General features: G+C 41.3%; 2 protein-coding genes across 2 annotated transcripts; both read left to right on the plus strand.

Moving 5' to 3' along the window:
- Window positions 1–3,375: 3,375 nt before the first annotated feature.
- Window positions 3,376–8,174, plus strand: kera (keratocan). Its single transcript, XM_028399628.1, has 3 exons — window positions 3,376–3,544; window positions 6,986–7,860; window positions 7,945–8,174. Exons 1-3 carry the CDS (start codon window positions 3,378–3,380, stop codon window positions 8,112–8,114), a joined length of 1,212 nt encoding a protein of 403 aa, XP_028255429.1. The 5' UTR covers window positions 3,376–3,377; the 3' UTR covers window positions 8,115–8,174.
- Window positions 8,175–12,473: 4,299 nt separating this feature from the next.
- LOC114444502 (glycine-rich protein 1-like) lies at window positions 12,474–22,984 on the plus strand. The gene is made up of 9 exons (XM_028419119.1): window positions 12,474–12,662; window positions 17,614–17,779; window positions 18,111–18,620; window positions 18,879–19,088; window positions 19,562–19,651; window positions 19,872–20,045; window positions 20,191–20,393; window positions 22,204–22,299; window positions 22,814–22,984. Exons 1-9 carry the CDS (start codon window positions 12,474–12,476, stop codon window positions 22,982–22,984), a joined length of 1,809 nt encoding a protein of 602 aa, XP_028274920.1.
- The last annotated feature ends 406 nt before the right edge of the window (window positions 22,985–23,390 follow it).

Genomic DNA, 23,390 nt, shown 5'->3' on the forward strand with positions numbered 1-23,390 from the left:
GGTGCTTTTATTGTCACGCTGTTGTTTGCCATGAGCATTTTGTCTTATTAGATCATCACATCTTGTTTGTAGATCGAATTTCTTTCTTTGAGGCCTTTGGCTTGGATTTATTGTGAGAAAAACCAAACACAGCTGAATAAACTATGTCTCCAACATGCTTGTATGACATCACTTTTTATGTTCAGTTCCTGACACTGATGGAAATATACTGATTAAACCTGGATAAAATCGAGTAGCACAGAATTGAAAATATTTTTAAAGAAACAAGTTTTGTACGACTTTTTTAACACAAGCCACATAAAGTAATTACACTTGATAAAAATATGCAAAACGCCAGATTATGTGGTATGGCCATTGACTCAGCCTATAATACCAGTTCAGCAGCCAATCTCACAGCATTGTCATCAACTCACATCCACCTCAGCCTCTCCTTGCTATGCTGACTTACTCACTGTTGTCACTGATGCCTGCTCTGTTTTGTACATGGGAGCAATTTGCTGCCATTCTCTCCACTACATGCAAGATCAGAGCCATACAGCACCATAAACTCAGGCTACATTTATTTGCTTGTTTCATGGCCCAGCCATGGTGTCACAGCACTCTTCCCTGTAGTCCTATCATCTACACTTCATGTACAACAGCTGTGCAGGCAAATAGAATTGTGATGGTCCTAGAGGCATGCAAGGGTTGCAGGGTTTTACTTAATACTGCAGCTAGCATAGAAGATTTTTTGGTGTAAATGTATCCATCTAACTGTCTGATAGAAACCACAAATGTACTCTGTTTTTTCAATAAAGATTCCCCTCTGGAGATTCAAAACAAAATGTAGGAGCAGACTCACTAGGCTTACATGTCCTGTCCATGACCATTGTGTGGTCAAAAGTGTAATACACTATTATTATTGTTATTATTATTTTCCTTCTACTTTTTTGCATCGCAGCAGGTCACATGATAATTACTGAAATCTATGGATCACTGTTCAGGTTTTGGGTTTGTTGTGTAATGATTGGATAGGACAGAAAAATGTGTTTAACGTTTGCCAGAGAAGAAGAAAACCAGCACATTCCTTTGCAAAATGATCCCAAGAATGTTGAATAACTCTTAATATGAGTCATATTTTTTTGTTCAGAAGAAAAGACACGATTCACATTTGTGGTATAAAGAAGGTGCTGTATGTGTCATTAACAACCACTTAATTACTTAATTGTGTTTAGAGACATTAAAGGTTCAACTGCAGCTTAGAATAGGCTGCTTATGCAGTCATCCACTGGCTCACAACAGCCTCTTAACTGGACTAAAGTGTGCCTACATCAGCAGAAAAAAACCTTGGACACTTTCAGAGCCTAAAATGTCTGGTTTTCATTATCTGTTCATGTTTTCCAAACAGTAAAGTCCATTAAATGCTGGAAACAGCAGAGCTGAAGTGTCAAAATGCACAGCTTATGATTTTATCTGACACAGTTTACTACTAGATAGATTAGTAGACCTAGGCGGTGATGATCATTATGACCATCGATCTTTCCTGTGTGAATAAATGTATGCAATTTTTTTTCTATTGTCAATGGTGCCTTTACAAAGCTTGAACTTGAACAACACCTCTAATCCTGGGTGATATTTTCCATGTGCTGGAACCACTTGTTTCTCAGCCTTACTTTTTATTAGATCAGACACTATATAAAGACAGTTGGTTAGCTGATTACAAGTGGTATAACTGGCTCCAGATGTTCCTACTAGGTGTTCGTAGTTCAATCCAGCTGTAAAAGACAACTTAAAATTTGACCCACATAGTGGGTGTCTGTCAGTCTTGAGTTACAGCAACCGCTTCCGTCAGCTATATTATACTACTTATTTTATACTAGGCTCATTTAAAGGTATGTTTTAGCTCTTTCTGCGCAGGTATACCCGATACAGTCAGGAGGTAAAATAATTAACAGTCGACTCATGGTCACGACCATTACCGTATATAACATGTTTGTTCTAACAGCTTTTTTCCCCATTTAACATGTTTTTATAGCGTCATTTGTACCCATTCCAAATCTAGGACAATTTCCTCCTTCCTCCTGTTGCTCTTATTTAAATCCTGAGCAGAGCTCCTGCTGCCCGTGTCTAGACAATAAAGGCCTTCATAAAGCCTTAAGCCTCACATCTTCCCGCCTGAGACGGTAAGTGAAAGTATAATCAGCTGTTGAAGCCCGGCGGCCTGACCGCAGAGATCATCCTTCAGCAGTCCAGCCTGTCTCCAGCTGTTCTATCCCTTTATCTCTGTTTTTATTTATATCCTGTGTCGCTACGTTTGATCGGGTTTCCCTACTGATTTCCAACAATTCTACACTTTGTAATTCTTTGCCAAGACTTCTTGGACATTTCCCTGCCTTCTTTTCCAGCTTCCCCTCAAAAGCTGTCCTCATGGTGACGCTATAGGCGCTATAGACGCTAAAAAAACATAGCAACTATAGCTAGCTTCTCACAACTGTCTGATGGCACAAATCCAATAGAGTTGTGTAAATATTGCAGTGCCCTTTAAATCATTTGTGGTGATAATTTAAAAAAAAGACTGACCCAAATATCACACATTAATATAAATATATTAAATATCAAATATAAGTCATCTGGATTCATCATCTTGAAACCATAACCATATGCCAAGCCTTAATGGCAATACACATTTTAAAGTCTGGATCAAAAGAGATGGACTGGCTCACTGACAGACTGACACTGTATCAATCTCAAAACACAGCTAGCATTGCTAAAAGCAATAAACAGATGTCTACTGTTTGTCTTTGGATTTGGATAAATATTGACTGCAATCTAAATAAAAGTGAATATACCAGCTAGTTTAATAGTTGTTCATTATGGCAACTTCGTTCAAATTAAAGTTTCCCATATGTTTTCTTCCAAATAAGTGGTTAACTTAAATTGTGGTCTGAGTTTCCTGCTGAACCACAACAGAAAGAAGTTGTTTCCAGCAATGACTCTGGATTTAAAAAACAAAAAACAACAAAATCAGTGAGTGATATATTATCACTGATAGACATGACAGGGTAAAAAAAACTACAAACATGGGTCCTGGATTGTAAAAAGAGGGAGTTTTCCTGTAAAAAGGGGTGCGGATGTCTGACTGATCCCTTCACCTGACAGTGAACATACCCCAAGGCCTGTGAGCTGATGTGAGCAATAAACTGGTCATGCACCCTTCCCCCTTAAGCGCAGACCAAATGGTTAAGTTGGGTGGGGTGACAGCAGTTTAACCCCATCTGATGACTGAAAAAAAGAGAGACAACACAAAAAAAAACTGCTGGGCTGGTAAGAAAAGTAGGCAACACAAAATCTAAAAGGACATCCCAACTTGCTCACAATCGTCCTCCCACCAACAACACATGCTCTATTCTCGGTTCAACCGGTGTCCAAGGTGCAGGGGGAAATCAAACCAACAACAATACAAGTCTTGTGGGGCTGCAGCTCTCACTAAGGACAATCATCACTGGAGAGGAAATCAGACCTCACCTGGCTGCATGCAGACATCTCACACCGGCTGGAGAAGCAGGTACAGATTGTCCTTTTTTTGTAATTAATCTGTTTGACAGAGGATCACTCCTCTGTCAAAGGCTTGGACAGATGGTTTGCATCAGATTGGATTGATATACCTTTTGATGTTGTTTCGCTCTACCAGGCATAAAAGTGGCAAATTTACATCAGGTGTATAGAGATACAGAGGTACAATATGTATGTTTTAAATTTATGAACAGCATCAAGAAAGAAGAACACTTTTATAATCAAATTACATTTTACAACAGGCTCACACCTGCAAAGGAAAGTGTTCCTCACAACTCACATCTGGGAAAGTCACTTTCACTGCCATACCTGTTTTTTTTCACATAATAATTACTCAGAAAGGCTAACTCCTCCAAAAGTCATGAAGTGGATTTCAGCAAAGCTGTCAAATGGAAAAAGTCCAAAGCCCATGCACTGCAAATACAAGATGTTGTGTAATTAACATAGCTGGCTCAGACACAAAGCTCCTGGCAGGAAATTAGTATTATCATATTCCTCCTTTGCATGTGTTTCTGCTTAGCCTGTCAAGCAAATTTGACCAAACATTTGTTTTCAGTAAATATATGTTCCATTTTGCGGAGATCTGGGACTTACTATTTCTTTAGCAGCCAGGGTTTTTAATAAATCTCTGAAATGAGGATGGAAGAGTATACCATCTGTTTGATGACTAACTTCTTTCAGGTGCTTTTCAGATTCACATGATTTCCTCCTCAGGGTCTATAGATCAGAAAGGTAAACAAAGGGAAACATCTACACACTGCAAATAACTAGATGCAGCTGCCATCAAACAGTGGTTTCGGTAGGCTAACCTAAGCTGCCAATGAAGTGATATTAAACATGATGTGTCTGTTAATCTAGACAGTAATTTAGTACTGAGGTACAGTTCCTGCTATTTCCTGCTCAAGAGTTTCATCCAGATATTTATTTAACCATACAAGATTACAAACATGTGTGGATCAATGACTGCTGTATATCTTGGCAAACACCGGAGGAGCTGTACGGGCTTGAGGAGCTGATCATGGATAAGTGTGGCTCCTATCCTCACAAGAGATCCAGGATTATCCTGTTGCATTCAGCCCTTTGCCGTCATCGCTTAAACGTAGCATGGCCTTATGCTTGCACAGTGAGAGGTCACCAATCCCTGATACTTGCTGGTCCTCTTTAAGCCATTTGCGTGGCTGTCCTGCAGCAAAATCTCCTCTGCTTAAGTCTAACCTCCCTGCCATAACTTCATTATCTTCTATGTCTGCAGGGAGTGTTTTTCTTTACTTAAATACAGTACGTCATGATTGTACCTCATGCCTAAGGAGTAACGCTGAACAACGTGCCTTCCATCCTAATAATGTAGCCTGAACTAGAGCTGTGATCAGGCCCTAAAAGTTAGGTCCGACCCAGCCCGAGCCTGACAGAATTCGGCCGACAATTTTGATTGTCAGCTTTTCAAAAGCCCGAACCCGTCCTCTGAAACATAGTAATAATAATAATAATCGAAACTCATTGCGACCGCTCTTTTACCGCAGAGGCCAGAGCACAAGCCCAAGCCCGGCCCAACCCGTCAGGTCCTGTCAGGTCCTGTCGGGTCTCGTTGGGTTTGGGCAAAGATCTTCAGCTCTGAAGTACTCATAAAAACAAGCTACTATAAAACAGACATAAATAAGGTATCTACTCAACAAATAACCTACATGGTCTCGCCTATGCAGGTTTCAGCTGCTTACTGCACACATACCTGCGACTTCTAACCTAGTACTGCTGGAACTACTCATATTAAAATTCAATTGTCATTAGTCCAAAGCAAGCACTCTTCCATGGTAATCAGGCACTTGATAGACAGGCATCTCATTGGTTTGACTTCAAACTCCAGTGACTGTGTTTGGAAACAATCATATATACATCACAATTATTCTGAGCAGTGTTTGTGTACTTGTTCGTTTATCCCACATTCCCTATTGACTGCAAACACTGTAAGCCTTCTGGCAGATTAATTAATCCTTATCAGACTGAAGCGCAAAATTAGCACAAAGGTTGGCGAAGGACTTGTAGGGATTTGTGAGGGGAGATAAAAAGAGATCAATCACCAGGGGAGGAAGGGTTGTACATGTGGAAGCCCACAAACGAAGAACAGGTAGACTTACCCTGCTTCTAAGTGGGCCACGTCTCAAGCACTAACAAGGCTTAACACACTACACACCTCCCTAGGATAATGACCTTTGATTCAGTGAGGATCTGATTGGCCAGGAGAAGCTTTGGTGTCATCCTGAGTGACAACCTGGCACGCATTGAATGAAAAAACTTGTAGTACAAATACAGGGATGTGAGACGGACATCCTCATCATTTTGAACCACGCTTCCTGAGCAAGGACTCAACACGTACACAGCTGAAAGGTAAGACTGCAGAAAGGTAGTTAGTTTGTTGTGCAGCTAAGAGCGAGCCTCATTTCAACCATTTGCATCGCATCTTGTACTCTAAGGCGGTTCACAAAGCTTTGACCAAGCGTGCATCTCTGAAAAGAGGTGCTCCAGCTTTGTCTTTGAAGTGTGCTCATCTATGGAAAAGCATGGCTGACCCGAAATGAATTCCAGACAAACATGGAGCACATCAAGAATTTAAACAAGCAACAGATGGCAGCTGACAAGAATCAAGTCAAGGCTTTAAAAAATGGCTAGATAGAAGATGGCAGAGCTGACTTTGGAACTTGGAACCTTTTCCGTCACATAGTTGCTCCTTCTGCATCCATCTCACTTTTCCTCCTTTAAAAGCACAATCTTGGAAACATGTGGAATAGCTACATCTAGTCCATAATGCAAAATGTAATACATCAAAAATGTAAAATACCTGATTTTTGTTGCTGACATCGGGATGAAATTTCTGACCTCAAAATGTTGTGAAAGGGTGTATTTTAAGGGAAACAATAGCCTGTCCTTAAAAGCAAGTATTTTTGTTGTCCTTTCTTGAGCACTTATGTACTAAAATCTTGGTTATATGTGTAGTAAACAAACCTGATGAACAGTGTGCGTAGCGTCTAATACTTAAAAGCGTTTGAGCTTTCAGGTTGTTCTAATGCAATTTACTGTGACCTACTGCTACATCCTGTCTTTGAGCTTTACCTGACAAGGCAAAGTCATGATCCTGGAATAGCAGACTATACCTGTTCTGTTGGCAGCTGCCACTGGAAATGAATGTTAATGACATTAGTGGTGGAGTAGGTGACATCTACAGGCAGTCTTAGAACACAGTCAGTAAGTGTTTGGAGTTCTACAGCATCAAAAACCTCACCAAGAATCTCGCTACACTTAGATCAAACCTGGGTTAGCATGTGCAAACAACTGCATGGGTCATCAGTTACACTGTGGACCTAAATTCACACCATTTTGTCTTAGGGACTGTGCAATGTACATTACAGGAGTTGACCCTTTTTTCCTTTTTCCCTCACAGGTCAATCACTGACATGCCTCTTCTCCTGAAACTTCTTTTCATCTTTTGCCTGGCTGGGCTCGTCCTCAGCCAGGACATGCCTTATGAGGAATACATGGCCCAGATCCAAGCCTGCCCCGCAGTGTGTCGCTGCCCACCCAACTTTCCTCGTGCAGTCTACTGTGACAACAAAAGTCTGAAGAGCATTCCCAAAGTCCCTCCATACACATGGTACCTCTATTTGCAGAACAATCTGATCGAGGTGCTGACAGCAGATGCCCTGCAGAATGCCACCCAACTGCGCTGGATCAACTTAAACCGCAACAAAATCACAAGCGAAGGAGTGGAACAAGGTGCCTTGAGCGCACTGAGTCACCTTGCACACTTGTACATGGATGACAATCTCTTGTCATCTGTGCCATCTACCCTTCCACCCACCCTGGAGCATCTACGTCTATCCCGTAATAGAATTTCTAAGATCCCTGCTGGTGTCTTTATTGGTCTGGATAAGCTCAACCTCCTGGACCTCCAGGGGAATAAGCTGATGGATGACGCTGTGACTGAAGTGAGTCTGAAGGGTCTAAACAACCTGGTACAGATAAATCTAGCCAAGAACCAGCTGAGCAGCATGCCTCTCGGCCTGCCACCCACCACCACCCAGCTTTTCCTTGATGGCAATAACATCGAGAAGATTCCAGCTGGCTACTTCAAAGGCCTGCCCAGAGTAGCCTTTCTGAGGCTCAACCACAACAAACTTGGCAGCAGTGGGGTTCCCAACGATGTGTTTAATGTCTCCAGCATTTTGGACTTGCAACTGTCCCACAACCAGCTGACAGAGGTGCCCCTTATTCCCTCAGGCCTTGAGCACCTTTACCTTGACCACAACAAGATCAAAAGTAAGTCTTAGTGTAGATTGCTGACTGGAACCTGTCTTTTACACACATATAGAACAGCCTTTTTACTTCTGGTTTTCTTTACAGGTGTAAGTGGCTCCAGTGTCTGCCCTGTTGCTGTTGATGATACAGTAGAAACACTCAATGAAAGTGCTCCTCGATTGCGTTACCTCCGATTGGATGGCAACGAGATCAAGCCACCAATTCCCAGGGATGTAATCCTGTGCTTCCGTCAGCTGAGGTCTATTGTCATCTGAACACAACAATCAACAAAATGTGTTGTCGGCTAATTTCCTACAACAGATGAGTTGACTTGAATACGGATCTGGTAAAAGACACTATACAAATTTGCATGTTTGTGAACGGTTTGTCACTATTTGGCATCAACTGATTTTGTTATTGTTTTTTTCTTGCACTTTTAGTGGAAATTGAATGAAAAGCAAAATAATACAAATGTGTGGGAATTGATGGGTTGGAAGCTTTAACTACACTCATATTTTGACCTCTAGTTGTGCCTTATGTGGGTGTAAACATCTGCATGTAATAGTTTAAACAAAATTAAATAAAAAGCATGACAGTATATGAATAGCTTGTTAAACTGTATGTGTGGCATGTTGAGGAATCACTGTCAACTTTTTAACTTTTATTACTATTTACAGGCTTGAAGCCATAAAATGGTTTTGTGTTTTAGGTTTGTGGTCTTATACTACTTATCTTTTCTAGAAATAAGCATACTTACTGTAGGTAATTTATTTTTTTTTAATTTAATATTGAGAGAAAAGTTGAATCTTTGAATTTTCATGGCCAATATTCCTTAATGTTTTGTGTCCAAAATGAAATAACTGTTTAAAGAAAAAAATGCCAACACACTTTTTAATTCTGGTCATTATTTTTCTGAATAAATGCAACAAGAGATTACCACTGTCAATAATTTGAATAAAAATTTTAAGAATTAACATGTGTCCTAGTTTGTCACAAGTTGAATGATGAATGAATGCAATAAGCTTTAAAGGACCAGTGTACAACATTTAGCACCATCTAGTGGTGAGAAAGCAAATTGCAACCAACTGAATGCCTATCCCTGTTTAGAATAGCAAAGCTTGTATTAACTACAAATTATTGATTTTCTGATGTTTATATTGTGCTGTATGTTTACAACTTGGAAGTCAAATCATTCACAGCTCCGACCTCCAACTTCCAAGCTAGATAGGACATTGAAAATGTCTTTGAGTATCAGATTTTTTAATGCAATTCAGGTTAGACACAGTGTGCTGTTTTTTCAGTTTACCTTTACTTTATCAGTAATGTGTAAAGGAGTCATGTAGCCAAGGTCAGCTTGTGCATGTCTGGTATGACAGTACTTCCTTCTCTCTTACACAGAGGGGGGAAACTCTTCAGGAGTTCTCAGGTACTATACAATCCTCTCATATATATTGTGTTTCATCAATCGTTGTCTCAAGATATTTAAGGAAATATTTCATTCAGTTATTTGTAAAAGAAGAAATACTCTTCATTACTCTGAGTATAAATCCCAGCTTATAGGGTAGGTGCAGACTGATTTCTGGCTATCCCACCCCGTCCTTTTCCTCTCACTCATCAAAAGATATAGAGTTACCATGGCAGTGAAAGAGAAAGGTGGGCAGGTTCAGACAAAACCAAGGCCAAATAATGTGGGGTGTCTTCCTGTGTGTGCGTCCTATTTTTTATTGGTTTGACACTAAAGATCTCTAGCATCCATTTGACAGCAGACCCACGGTTTAGCCCTGTCTGTCTTTGGCTCCGAAACCCAGATAATTTTTCCTACAAGTGATCTCTAACTACAGGAGACCACTGAGTAAGTGACGGTGCAAAGAGAAAAGCTGCTTCAAACCAAAAGGGAGGGCAACTGCCTTCCTCCAAGCGGGGACTTCCTCTCAGCACCATGCTAACAGGGGCTTCTCACAGAGGTCCCATTGTGTACAAGGGCCCCGTAGATTCCCCCATACATGAAAGCAACACATGCCAGAGTTTCACCTCAGGAAAAGGCAGACAAATATTTCAGTCTGATTAAGCCACACTCTTAGAAAAATAAAGGATACTCTTGTAAAGGATAAAAAGCTATTTAACTATTTGGGGGGCTTGCCTTGCTCTCAGATTCTCTTTGTGTCTCGTGTGTGTGTGTGAGGTTTGTGCATGTGGGTGAACCGTGTGGGGTGGGTGCACTCCGAGTGACCAAAAGCAATGTGCTCTGGTCCAATCAGTCTCAGTGCCTACCTTCACACATAAGCAGCAGGGCACTCAGGTCGGTCAGAGCACACAGACCTACACCTACATGCACACACACCTACACAATTGTCACACACATACATATACACACACATTTCACACACACCCTCCCCTCTTCAAGGCACCCTGCGCGACCTCTCACCATTGGCCAAGTCCCGGAACCCTCAGCATCTCCATCACGGCTGAAGGGACCATTCGGGAAAGCAGGAGACAGAGGTAAGCATTCGTTGGTGCTATCTTAATGTTGGCTAATCTTCTGGTGGAGGGGTTTAGGCAGGCAAGACTACCTGACTAGCACTAACACTGTAATTAGGGATTATTATTAATAGAATCTGGTGCACTAAATGGTTGGCTGTGCAGCTGCTTCATTTTCTTGGAGTTTTGCAGGTGTCTGTCTTTCCCTAAATGTGATTTATTGGCTGTAAGTAAGGTGTAATTCAGGTGTGTCAGACAGGTGTTTTTTGTTAAATGGGTGACTTGTTTTAAAATTTTAACCCAATTTCACATGATACAATGTAAATTGTGCCTCTCAATATATAACTACCGGTACTCTGAACTTTTGCAACAAACATGTCAGAAACTGAGATGATAACCAAGAATTTGTAACAAGCCTAATTAGGTGGAAAAATGACTTTTTGTGTTATGTACTTTGACGAGTGAATTTTAAACCTCCACCATGGTAAGATTGTGGTACGATTGTACCTGCAGCTAAGGGACATCATGAAGTTTGCTTGTGGCTTTCAAGGGGTGAGAAAAGTAGAATCACTGAATATCAGGAATGCTCTATGCAAAGCCAAACATAACACAGAGAGGTAGTCTGGAGGCTATACACACATACACAACTTCCACACACTGTACACAGTGATGGCCTGTATAAAAGTGCACCTCTGTCTTTAGTATAGTCCTTCTTTCAGACTAGCCATGTCGGATTTCATAGCCTCCTGACAGAAAGTCTATTTTAGTAGCAGCGCTAACCAGTAAGTTTTCCTCAACAGAGTGCACTAAGTTCATGATGGAGACAATGAGGGAGCTGCATAATAACTCTGACAAGGTTAGATTCATGATTTAAATAACCTGGGAAGGTGTTTTGTGTTTTCTATCTGTCCTGCTCCCAAAAATAGCAGTAGGGGTTGTCTCAGTTTTCTCTCTCTGAAAGATAGGTGTGTTAAGACAAAGCATGCATCTGTGAGGGGATTGCGTCTGTCCAAGTATGTGTGTATATATGTGTGTGTGTTTGTGTGTGTTTGAGCACTGTCACTGCTGTTGCTGAATGAAGCTTTTCCTTGCAGCCGTAACTCACTGCCATCCTGTCCACAAACCTCGGTGGAATTTGGAGTTTGAGTGCTGAGACAGGCAGCGACCGGGCCTCATAAAGGTCCTCTGTAAAGGGCGAAGGGTCGAGCTAGCTTAGAAACCTGTCTCTCTCTTTCTGCTCTCGCTCTCTCCATCTAACCCTGAGGGCCAACATCTTGTCTACGTCTTTCTCCCTCTCTCCCTCTCTCCCTCTCTATCACACTCTTCTTTACTTCCCTTGCTCTCCATTTCTCTGCACTGGCCTAGAGGACTCTCTTTTGCCTGCGTCAATGTGGCTACACCTGCTGTTAGACTGTCAGATGATTAATCTTGAGCCTTAATGTCAGTGATGCCAGCTAATTAAGCAGTAATTAACAAAGGCAAATCTTATTAGTGCTTCCCACTTTGCAATATCTTATATGAACTTAATCAAGCTAGCTTAGCTCAGCAGATCAGTTGTGGGGAGAAAATGAACAAGACTATGAACAGCAGTTATGTGGGTCAGGGCAAAGCATTGAAGATCTGTACACAGTGAAAATTACACATGCTGATTTTAGATTCAAGTGCCCTCATTTTGGATTTGTGGCCACAAATGTTTCTGCAAAAGCCTATTTTGTAACACCAAAATTGATGATGCATTATAATCCATAGAATTTACTGTTAGCCTTAATTAGACTTTCTTAGCTAGTTATTAAGATTATTTTTGACTTTTGACACGCCACAGACATACACTTGAGCCAAGATGGCTGCTACCTGGAACAAACGTGAGCCTTTAGCTACAGTAAAGCTAGAGGCTCCCTTATCTTGTGCCCTTCAGCTGTCTGCGCCTTGGTAATGAATTCATTGACCTTAGTGATGGGATTCAAAGTTAAACCTGCAGCATTACAGACGTGTTTTACCTGCCAATATTACATGTATAGTAATAATGCAGCAACATGAAAGATGCACTGTTGCACCAATAAAATGGTGTATAGAGATATTTCCCCTGTATGTACTGCAAGACATCTACATCTTCTGACTTTGACATTCTCTGTCCTCATCAAGGCTGGACTATGAGGATGCTTGTGCGACTTGTGTTCGGACTCTTCGTCCTCAAAGCCGCAGTGGCCAGCCCCAGATTTTCCCGACAAGTGGACTTGGACTCGTACGACACTAATCACTATGAGGTGGATCTAGACGATAACGATTTGGAAAATCAAGATAACTATGAAGACTATGAAGACGAACTGACAACTGAGGACACTCCGGTAAGAAACTTTTTGGTCTATCTTGACAACCAGTCTGATTTTTATCTGAGGTCACCAGGTTCACCGAGTAGCAGCATCCATGACAGTTAAAACCTTTCCAGAATTCTGGAAAGGTTTTAACTGTAGAAAGCTAATAGTTACACCTCGGTGATACATTTTTTAATCTGGCCCCACCCACTGAATTAAAAACTTCATTATTAATACCTGTAGCTTCTGCCTAGAGCAGCATTATAGTGAGGCTTGTTCGAGGTTATGCATTTATTCATACAATTCCAGCAACTACCAGGTATTTATTTAAGAGCTTTAGCAATCAAGGTTTACACCTCACCACAACCCACTAATATCCGCTGTTTGTCTACAATGGGAAAAGATACAATTGGTATTCCTTCCATTGTCAAATAACTGCAGCACTCATGACTTTTGCTTCTTCATCGCTGCATCTCAGCCATAAATGTGTCTCAGTGCAAGCAGTTTACACATCTACCTCTGCACAGTCACCCAGATTCTATGAGCACAAATGGGACATTTAATGACAGACGAATGAATGACTGACCAAAAATATTACCCACTCAGAAAATCACAGTTTCTGTGCCACCACTCTACCACTGTTCTTTTAATAAGATTGTAGAAAGTGCCTGTCAATGAAGTGGAAGTGAGGTTCCTGCTTTGTTTGTGTAAACTGCTCAGTCATGACCTGCTTCAGTCATGATTTTTCTGGGAAGTATTTTCTGGTTCTAGTAGATTCAGCAGCTTTTAAAGAATGGCTGAAAGGGTTAAACATTTAAGGGTGATGTGGCTAACCTGCTGGTCATACAGAGATGTTGAGCTTTAGCCAAATTTCATGTTCCTGTTTGGATTTCTTTGTAACAGAAATTAGGCCAAGGCAAAGTCAGGACTGCACGACGTGAATCATCCACGCAGTATTTTCATGTGGCTCACAGTTAGCCAGCAACTTAAGTTAAACCTCATGTGGATTGCACTCACACTCCTGCTGTTATCTAAGACCTATCCCACAATCCTTTGTGGATTTAGCAGATGAGACAGGATGTAGTAGAATTATTTTGCCATTCATCTCCACTGAAAAGTGGAGTGTTTAGTGTGCAAACTTTAAGCTTATTGTTACAACTGTGAGAAAGCTGTTATGTGTTGCAGGGGAATGGCTTTGATAAAGTCTGTTTAACAGAATGGATGTGACACAACACATTGCATAAGATTTTGTGGGAGTCTGTGGGAGTACAGGATAAACACATGGTTCTGACTCATAATTACAGTTTAGAGAAATAAGATCACTTAGTTTTGATAAGGTAAAGGTGAGAAGGTGGATCTTCACATGGAGTAAGCGTTTTCTCACACACATTAAATCCTTGGGGGGAAATGAAGCGATGATGAGCTTCATGCCTCTGGAATGCTGACTCCTCACTTTCCACATCCAGCTCTCATTTTTTCTCCTTGTCCTCAGGGACTCCACTCTTTTGAGAAGTAAAAGAAAACTCATCTCAAACTCATCTAAGCACATAGCGTCATTCTGCTGCATTGAGAAGAACCTTTTTCTCTAAGGTCATTTCTATGGGCATTGTTTGTGCTGGTCTTTATAACGATATAGTTAAAGTTTCTGTAGCTTCATTTGTACATCAAAACCACATCCAAATAGTAAACCACAAGCCATTTTTTATCACAACCAATTCCTTTCACTAGGAATTTTGACCTCAAGTCTCCAGCTAGTTTTGTACATTGCTGGACTAGGATTATACAATCCTAATGTCCAATAGCCATTTATGTAATGGCTATCTAGTGATGCTAACATGTGTTAGAACATCCTTTCTCAAATTCTGTGCGTTTTCCCTGCTCTTGTAGTTGTTCAAATATTCTTCAAAGACAGACATTACCATTTATTTTTACAATTTAGTGTCATAAACCACAAGTAAGTAAACAGACTATTTTAGAAGAGACCTACACATTTAGCCTCCCTATTGTAAAATTCACATCATACACAGCCTCACAGATGTGGAAAGTGTGATAAGATGTTTTGATTGCTGCTATGTCCAGAGACAGCCTAGCCTAGCTTAGACCCCATTCACACTGGGGAAATCAATCCGGCTAGAGCGGGATTCGGATCGTATCTGGATATATCCGGATAGTTTCTTTCTGAGTCTGAACAATGCGAATCCGGATATAACCAGATTCATTTCAATCCACCTCTTGGAGGTGGATCTAGCCGGATTGGCTCAAATGTGGCTCAGGTCTGAACGCAAATGCGGCTAGAAAATCCCAAAATCATACTTCTGGTTGATGGGACAATGTCCGGGTCACAAAATCCGTATGTAAACAAGTCGGGTTAAGTTGGATTAGCCAGATTTGAAAATATAAAGATACAATCCAACTCTCGCTGGATTGACTTTCTCCAGTGTGAACGGGGCCTTAGTGGGACAAAACTGCTGGCCGAGCACTGTCCAAAATTAAAACAAACCCACCCACCTGTGACAGCACATATATATTGTTTGTTTTATTGATTGTGCCTTTTTGGATCAAGCCTGACACATGAAAAGTTTAATATGCAACAAGCTGGTGTGGTGTTAAACGATAAAGATGAGATTTTGGTGGACAGATTTAGTCTACTTCACCTGAATGCATGGACTGGCGAATACAACGTATACTCGGCAGCAGCAACATAACATTTTGGCTTGATGCTCACATTCAGCATCTCTCTCTGTGCATTCCGTATTCCCATGTTGTTTCCACAAGTGTTTTTTTTTTTTTCAATGTTTTCAGTTGCCAGCCTCTCGCCTCTTCTTTCCCCCTCGGGTGTATATGTTTGCTTTGGAGAAAGGGGGAAATGAAGGGGAGAGCAGCAGTGAGCTAACCTTTCAAAGGCTTACCTTGTTGTATCCCAAGCTGTGTCTGAAGCTTTAAAATGTGACATTCAGCGCAGAATATCTCTTCATTGCTGCATTTAAAGTCTTTTTTCAGTTGCATTTCTGTTTACCTGCTTAGTATGCCTTCATTCTCTGGACTTTGACACCTCATAGCTCATCAACATTCTATGACTTTGGTTGAAGTCAGCTAAAAAGACTCAGATATGGGTTCTTGCAGCTACCATGTGTGTCTTGGTTCCACAAGGACCATTCCCTATTTGTAGGCTTGCTGGACAGTACAGTGTCAGGTACTACCTGTGGCAGTGTGCCCTCGTCTGGAGAACTGTCAAACTGCAGGTATCTCAGAATATCATAAGTGCAAATGCAATGACTGTACACTCAATTATAATACCAGATGGATATACTTGAAGCTTGTAAAGAAGGAACCAAAGAGCAACATAGTTCATGAAGCTTTGTCGGTTTTATTTATTTCTCAACATGAAACCTCTGATAATGCAGCTCTGTTTGATAAACCCAAGGTGCTAACTCTTTGTTTATAAAGAAATTTGATATTTTGAAACCAGCTGAGACACTTTCATGGGTTTGATTTTTTGATATAAGCTCTATATTTTACTAAAAGCTTTCCCGGACTTACTATAACTGAACATACCGCACGATGCCCAGTGTGTGGAAGTTAACATGTAATATAATGGATTCTTCATAAAGTGAATTTAGTCTTCTACAAAATGTAATATCTGGTACTTTGCATTATGCAAGATATATGTTGACTTTGGAATATATACAATTTTCATATACAGAATATACAAGTGAGAGAGAATCTCATGATCAGCTGGTATCTGCTGCATGCCATTTAAACTAATCCAGGGCTTCAATCTGAGCAGTTTGCTGCCATCTAGTGGTACAAATATGAAGGTGTACTGCCATGTCACGATCAACTATACAACAATTCTGAAGATTGCTAGGTCACTTTTTTGGCAAGAGTTGTGAGTTCTACTGCTAGTCAATAATAGAATTTATTTCAATAGTAAACACTGTTTTCTGTGACTAGATGCATGCATGCTTTTTAGTAGTAGCTATATATACATGTTATAAGCTGAATGAATGTTTGATACCTATGTTGCTGACCAAAAGTTAAACTGAGTTTTGCAGGTTTTACACTAATGAACATTCCTATTTTCACTTCCTAATGAGGATAATTCATATCCTCATTATGTTGTAAAAACATACAAAGTTTTTAATAAGGGAATAATAAGTTTAAAAAATATTTTAATTATATTTCTGTCTCTACACCATTAAAGTATTAGTATTGTTAATGGTTTGTTTCATTTTAAGAATACAGCACAAAAAACCTGTTCACACTGGGAAAATCAATCCAGCTAGTGCGGGATATATATCCGGATAGAGTGTGAACACTGCAAATCCGGCTATATCCAGCTTGATTTCAATCCACCTCATGGAGGTGGATCTAGCCGGATTGGCTCAAATGTGGCTCAGGTCTGAATGCAAATGCAGATAGCGAATCCAGCTAGCGATGTGATACTTCCGGTTAGCGATGTGCTACTTCCGGTTCATGGGGAGCGACACGGGACAAAAAAACCACACAACGCATGCACACACGCGGTCTTACCGCAGCCTGAACAGACTCTGTATATTACGAGGCGCCACCTAGTGGTTTGGAGGACCGCAAACAAGCCGGATTAAGCCAGATTGAGTGCGGACGCGCTTATGTGTGATTTTAAAATAGGTCTGAACGTATCCAGCTTAAAGACTATCCAGATACAATCCTACTCTAGCTGGAATGACTTTCTCTATAGGAACGGGGCCAAAAGGCTTTAAGCTCCATAATGATAGTACAACACATCCTCACACATAACAAACAACACATCGGGTGAGGGCCAGAAACAGAAGTGGTAAAGATTGTGATTTTCTCAAGGGAGGCTAAGGTTTAGTTCAACTATTGGACCATTCTTTGAATGTTTTATGTCCCATTGCGAGCTGTCAATTTAGTTTTCACTCATGATTCAGATGATTAAGCTTAAAACTGCCTAAGTGACTCACTGCTGCTGTCTTTTTCTCAGACAGAGGCCCCACCTGATTATAGCTACCCTGTACCCGAGGACTCACTTGAAGTGGAGAAAGAAGTGGAAAAGGAAGAGGAGGAGGAAGAGTCTCTTCTAACATCTCAGCATGTCCCTCAGGGTTCAGGTGGATCTGGAGTTCTCATGGGCCCAGACACACAGAAAGGTCTGAAAAAGATCACACAAAACATAATTTGATAAATCAGTTCATTCAGTTTGAGAGAAGGGTTTGGTCCTACAAGAGCCAGTAAAGTTGTGAAAGCAGTGTTACCCATAATACCAACAAACACACACCTGTCCTCTAAACTCCTCTCCTGCATCACCTATAATCATCTTTTTTATGTGCATGCCATCCATTTAACTATCAGTAAATGGTTAAATGTGTCATTTGTCATCTACTTTTTAACCTAATCCTCATTGTGAATCTGATTTATGATCCATGATCCATGTCAGTGTCATCTGTCTGTTTACTAATACCTAATCTTGTCTTTAACAAGAGGTGGAGCTGCGTCTGACGCCCATTGATATTCTTCATGTCTCCGGTGATTTTGGAGGCTCCGGAGGGCCTGGGGTCTCAGGAGCATCAGGGGCCTCAGGAGCTTCTGGGGCCTCAGGAGCTTCTGGGGCTTCTGGGTCTGGGGGCTCAGGTGACATAGTGGTCTCCAGTGCTTCTGGAGGCTCTGGTGACATTGTCCTGATCTCAGGAGCCTCAGAGGAGATTCTGAGCTCTGATGGATCTGGGGAGTTCTTAGTCTCTGGGGATATATTGATATCTGGGGACCTTTCAGGATCCGGAGATACCTCGGGGTCTGCTTTTTCTGGAGCCTCAGGGGACTTTGTCTCTGGGGGCTCTGGGATTTCCATTGAACTTCCCCTGGGCTCTGGAGAGTCTGGGGACCTATCTGGTTCTGGGTTCTCTGGGGATCTTTTGATCTCAGGGGCTTCTGGAATCTCTGGGGTTTCTGGGGAAGAGTCCGGGGTCTCAGGGATAACGTTAATATCTGGAGGTTAGTACCTTTATTAGAGCTGTTGAACTGCCGATCTTTGTGATTTATGTTAATTATCCTAATTGTCCATTTAACTGCTTACTTTTTAATTGTAGTTAAATGTTGATTGTATTCATTTTACTTCTAATCATTTCTTTCTAATATCTTGTCTCATCTAAAATGTTAGTATGATTGATTTATTAATGGGTTGATTGATTGCCTCTAACCCTTCACTTCCTAACCTCATGTCTCCTAACCCTGACCCTTGGCTCTAACAAGAGGAGGAGCTGCCTCTCATTCCCGAAATCCCCCAAGAGGCATCTGGTGCTTCTGGGGAGCTCTCGGGAGCTTCAGGAATCTCTGGGGCCTCAGGGGATATTGAGGCCTCTGGAAAATTAGAGGTCTCTGGAGAATCTGGGGCTTCTGATGTCTCTGGCTCTGGAGACATTGAGTTTCCAGGGGTAACTCTGGTCCCTGACACTGAAAAAGGTCAGTATTTGGACTTCTGTAAGTGATCTTGGTCCATATGCCACATGCTAAGAAGAATCCAATTTCTTGACTGAGATTTTCTATACATTTAATTACATGACCAAAGGAAGAAGCATTGCTACATAGTTACAGATGTATTGGCCAAAAGTTCAACCACTTCTGATGACAGAGTGACAAGAAAAGGGGGAAAAACTTAAACAAAAAACCCTGTAAAGTACAGTCTATAAGCAAGCCATTTTGTGTGTCTTCACTAACCATCATGTTGTTTGTACCTGCTAAGAAAGTTCCATCTCATGTCATTTTCATTTAACATCAGTTTACTGGTTAAATGCCATCAGCACTTGATTAACACTGCTAAAATACACCATGTAACTTACTGCGGCAAACAGTGGGCTACTGATTGCCAGACTTCCTGTCCCATGTCCATGTTGATCTAACCTGTTTCTCTAACACCTAATCTTGTCTCTAACAAGAGGAGGGGCTGCTTCCGACTACAACAGAGAGCACCCAGGAGAGTACAGGTGCTGTAGAAGGGTCAGTGAGCTCTGGATTGCCAGAGCCCGATGAGCCCGATGAGCCAGAGGAGCCCATTGAGCCTGTGGTTGTAAGACCAGGTCAGTAAAGAACAGCACAGAGCCTGATGTAAAATCTCACTTCATAGGGAATTTACAATATCCTGGACCCTGACTTGGGTTGGCTTTGCCCCTTTGGACTGAAACCACTGTCTGTGAGTGGTGTGAGAATTATCGTAGAACTTTTCCAACTCTTATTAATCTCTTTCTCATCTATACACTTCAGGTATGCCCACATGCTTGCTGTGCACGTGCCTTGGTGGTTCGGTCTACTGTGATGACTTGAAGCTGAATAGTGTACCACCTCTCCCAAAAGACACCACTCACTTCTACGCCCGCTACAACAAAATTACCAAGATCAACAAGTCTGACTTTGCCTCCATGAGTATGTTTCCCATTTGAATTAAAAAAGTATGAACGTTACATCAGAAACAAGTCAAAAGGGTGAATGTCTGTTAATATGGTGTTGGAAATGGGCTGCCAGTACACATTATTTGAATGTGTGTGTGTTTTCTCTCTCATCCTTCTAGACAAGCTGAAGAGGATCGACTTGACTGCCAACGAGTTAACATCTATTGACGAAAAAGCCTTTTTGGGTTTACCGCAGTTGGAGGAGCTGGTGATCCGAGAAAACCACATCTCACAGCTGCCAGCACTGCCAGAGACCATGAGCCTGATTGATGCCAGCCACAACAACATTGGCACAAAGGGTATTCATAAAGAGGCATTCAAGGTAGGCACACCTCTGTTACTTACAATTACAACTGAAGTAGAGCCTTATATAGTAAGCTCATGCAAATCAGCTGCAACAGTGATCTGAGAGACTTGCACCAAACTGCGATGGCTAAATGCCTGGCTCAAAGCAATTAAAAAATAGACTTGGTTGGTAATTGCTCCTTTGGTGATAATAGGATGACACAATAATTTTGTCTTGCCAGGTTTCAGGCTACATGCTTGGGTCCAAACAACACTAATTTAGTGGTTAGTGTCCTGCAGGGTTACTAGCACTACGAGGACTATTCACAGTTAGTCTGAAGTTAGGTCACAGTGTTGTGAAAGGACGAATGCATTAACTAGAAGGTGATCCACATATGTGATCTGCTGGACACCTGCCTAACCACTACCTACTTCAAATATAAAGGCAAATTCTACAGACAAAAACATGGCTGTGCCATGGAGTCAGCTGTATCCCCAATTGTGGTCAACCTTTACATGGAATTAGTGGAGGCTAGAGCCCTAGCTTCCTTCTCAGGAACAGCTCCACCGGACGGGTTCATATGTGGATGACACATGGGTGAAGATCAGAACAAGTGAAGTGGAGTGCTTCACCAAACACATAAATGTAGGGGACAAAAACATCCAATTCACCCAGGAGAATGTCAGAGACAACAGTCTGGCATTTTTTGACTGCCTTGTATATACTGAACCAGCTAGAAGTTTAAGCATTGAATTATTCTTGTTTACAGGAAACCAACTCATATAGACCAGTATCTATTCACACCACCCACTGGACCATAAGCTGGGTGTCATCAGGACCCTACAACACCAGGCAGGAACAATACCCACAAAGACAGAAGGAAAAACAAATAAACACAGCTCCCAGAACATGTGGCTACCCAAACTGGGCCCTGGTGAAAGCTGGCAAAAAGAAAGAACAGCAGACAGCCCAACCAGAACAGGACCAGTCACGCCGGAAAAACATTGTCATCCCATATATATCAGGAGTTTCTGAGAAACTCAGGATTTTCATTACACATCAGAATCCAGTACACTTTAAACCCAGCTCCACAATGAGACAAAAACAGGCACAAAACTCTCAGGAAAAGACAGAGCAATGTACACACACACACACACATTTAGCCATCACCAATGAGCCGCTAAGCAAGCTATTAATTGCAACACATCGGTAACGCTCTCTCAGTCCACTTCCATTCATGCGTCACTCAATCACGTGACACACTCACGTCACCCACTTACATACACAATCACTCATCCTGTGCATTCATAAAACTTACCGTCATGACGCTTGGTCTCACTTTCAAATGGAAGCCACAGCCAATAGAAGGCGATTAAATAGCGTCTACCTGGAGGATGGAAGTTACGTCACACAGGTGACGGCTTCCTCCACCAGGAAAAAATATTATATTTATAAATTTCTAGGCAAACTGGTCCTAAAAATGACATTATGTGTGAAATATGTGGGTTGTGTTATTATGAGCCGTTGAATATATCCTCGGCAAGGATTCTTAGTTAGTTAGTGGGTAACTGTTGTGAGAGAATGCAAAGTATTTATTTTCTGATTTAATTTGATCCAGTGAAGGTAGCACTGTGACTGAACTTCTTGTAAATGTTGGTATCACTTTCTGTCCACGGGATTTATGTTTATCATTATTATTATTATTATTGGAATTTATTGTAATAAATTAGAAAATCACCATCAGCCCTAGGACTGCACCTGAGTATTTGGGAGAACCCCGTCACATCTTGGAAAAGGTGAGAGAGTGTCTTTATGGTAAGATAATGTTTTGTATCTTCTCTGACAGGATATGACTGCCCTGCTGTACCTGTACCTAACAGACAACCACATTGACTACATCCCAGTGCCTCTACCAGACAGCCTGCGATCTCTACACCTACAGGTACTGCGGTCTCTTCACTCACCACATGACAACATTTACGTGTTGATACCTATATATATACTTATATGTGTATATATATATATATATATATATATACACGTTTCTCTTTGCTGCTTTAAAAACAAACCTTAAAATAAAATTAAGCAAACTGTTTTTGTCTCCTGTAAATTTTTAAGTGTTGGAGAACAGCAGTGGCTCAGTGGTAGAGCAGGGTTTGTCCAATAACCAGAAGGTTGGTGGTTCAACCCCAGCTCCTAGTGCACTCACTGGTGTCACTCTCCCCCTGGGGAGCTTTGGCTACATCTGTAGTTTACCACTGTGTGAATGGGGTGTGAATGGAATGGCTATATACGTTTGATGTATTATTATTGAACACACGTAAAAAGTCATAAACTACTGTAACTAAAATATAAGGGCTAAAACTAATGGTACACCTTGAATTACTTTCATCACAAAGTTCTCTGTCTTGATTTCCATCATCTCATCCACCATCCTTCTCCGTCATCTGTTGCAGCGTAACAATATTCAAATGATGCACGAGGACACCTTTTGCAACCTGAAAGATTTCAACTACATCAGGAACGCACTGGAGGACATCCGCCTGGACGGCAACCCCATCAACCTCAGCAGGACCCCGCAGGCTTACGTCTGCCTGCCCCGCATACCCATCGGGGATCTCATTTAACCACACACACATGCACACCTACACTCTTGCGCAATACATATTTGTACATATTGACACATACACAAACAATGCATCCACTACTCAAACATTGCTTCAGTTCCAATATTACATCAATAAACCGTCATACATGCTGCTGACCCATCACTAAAACTCTGTGTGGAAAAATATATACATTATGAGTGAGATTTTGATGATGAAGCACATATCCAATGTTCTACTGTTGTTCAGATTGTTAAGCCAAAAACAAAATACACACACACACACAAACAAACAATTACACACACAAGAACTTTTTCAGAAGCCAAACTATTCTGCAACTTGATTAAAAGGAAACAATAGGTGAGAAATGAGTTTATTAAAACCCCTTAAATGACATGTATGTTTCTGTTAGGAGTCTTTTCACGAC

The sequence above is a fragment of the Parambassis ranga genome, chromosome 2 (assembly GCF_900634625.1).
Source record: "Parambassis ranga chromosome 2, fParRan2.1, whole genome shotgun sequence".
NCBI lineage: Eukaryota > Metazoa > Chordata > Actinopteri > Ambassidae > Parambassis > Parambassis ranga.

Bases quoted from the DNA above. Each gene is read 5' to 3' on its own strand.
- kera (XM_028399628.1), top strand. From the start codon at position 3,378: ATGCTCTATTCTCGGTTCAACCGGTGTCCAAGGTGCAGGGGGAAATCA. The intron at 3,545-6,985 runs GTACAGATTGTC...TTTCCCTCACAG, and splicing joins CACACCGGCTGGAGAAGCAG to GTCAATCACTGACATGCCTC. The intron at 7,861-7,944 runs GTAAGTCTTAGT...TTTTCTTTACAG, and splicing joins TGACCACAACAAGATCAAAA to GTGTAAGTGGCTCCAGTGTC.
- LOC114444502 (XM_028419119.1), top strand. From the start codon at position 12,474: ATGCTTGTGCGACTTGTGTTCGGACTCTTCGTCCTCAAAGCCGCAGTG. The intron at 19,652-19,871 runs ATGAGCCCGATG...AATCTCTTTCTC, and splicing joins CTCTGGATTGCCAGAGCCCG to ATCTATACACTTCAGGTATG. The intron at 20,046-20,190 runs GTATGTTTCCCA...TCATCCTTCTAG, and splicing joins GTCTGACTTTGCCTCCATGA to ACAAGCTGAAGAGGATCGAC.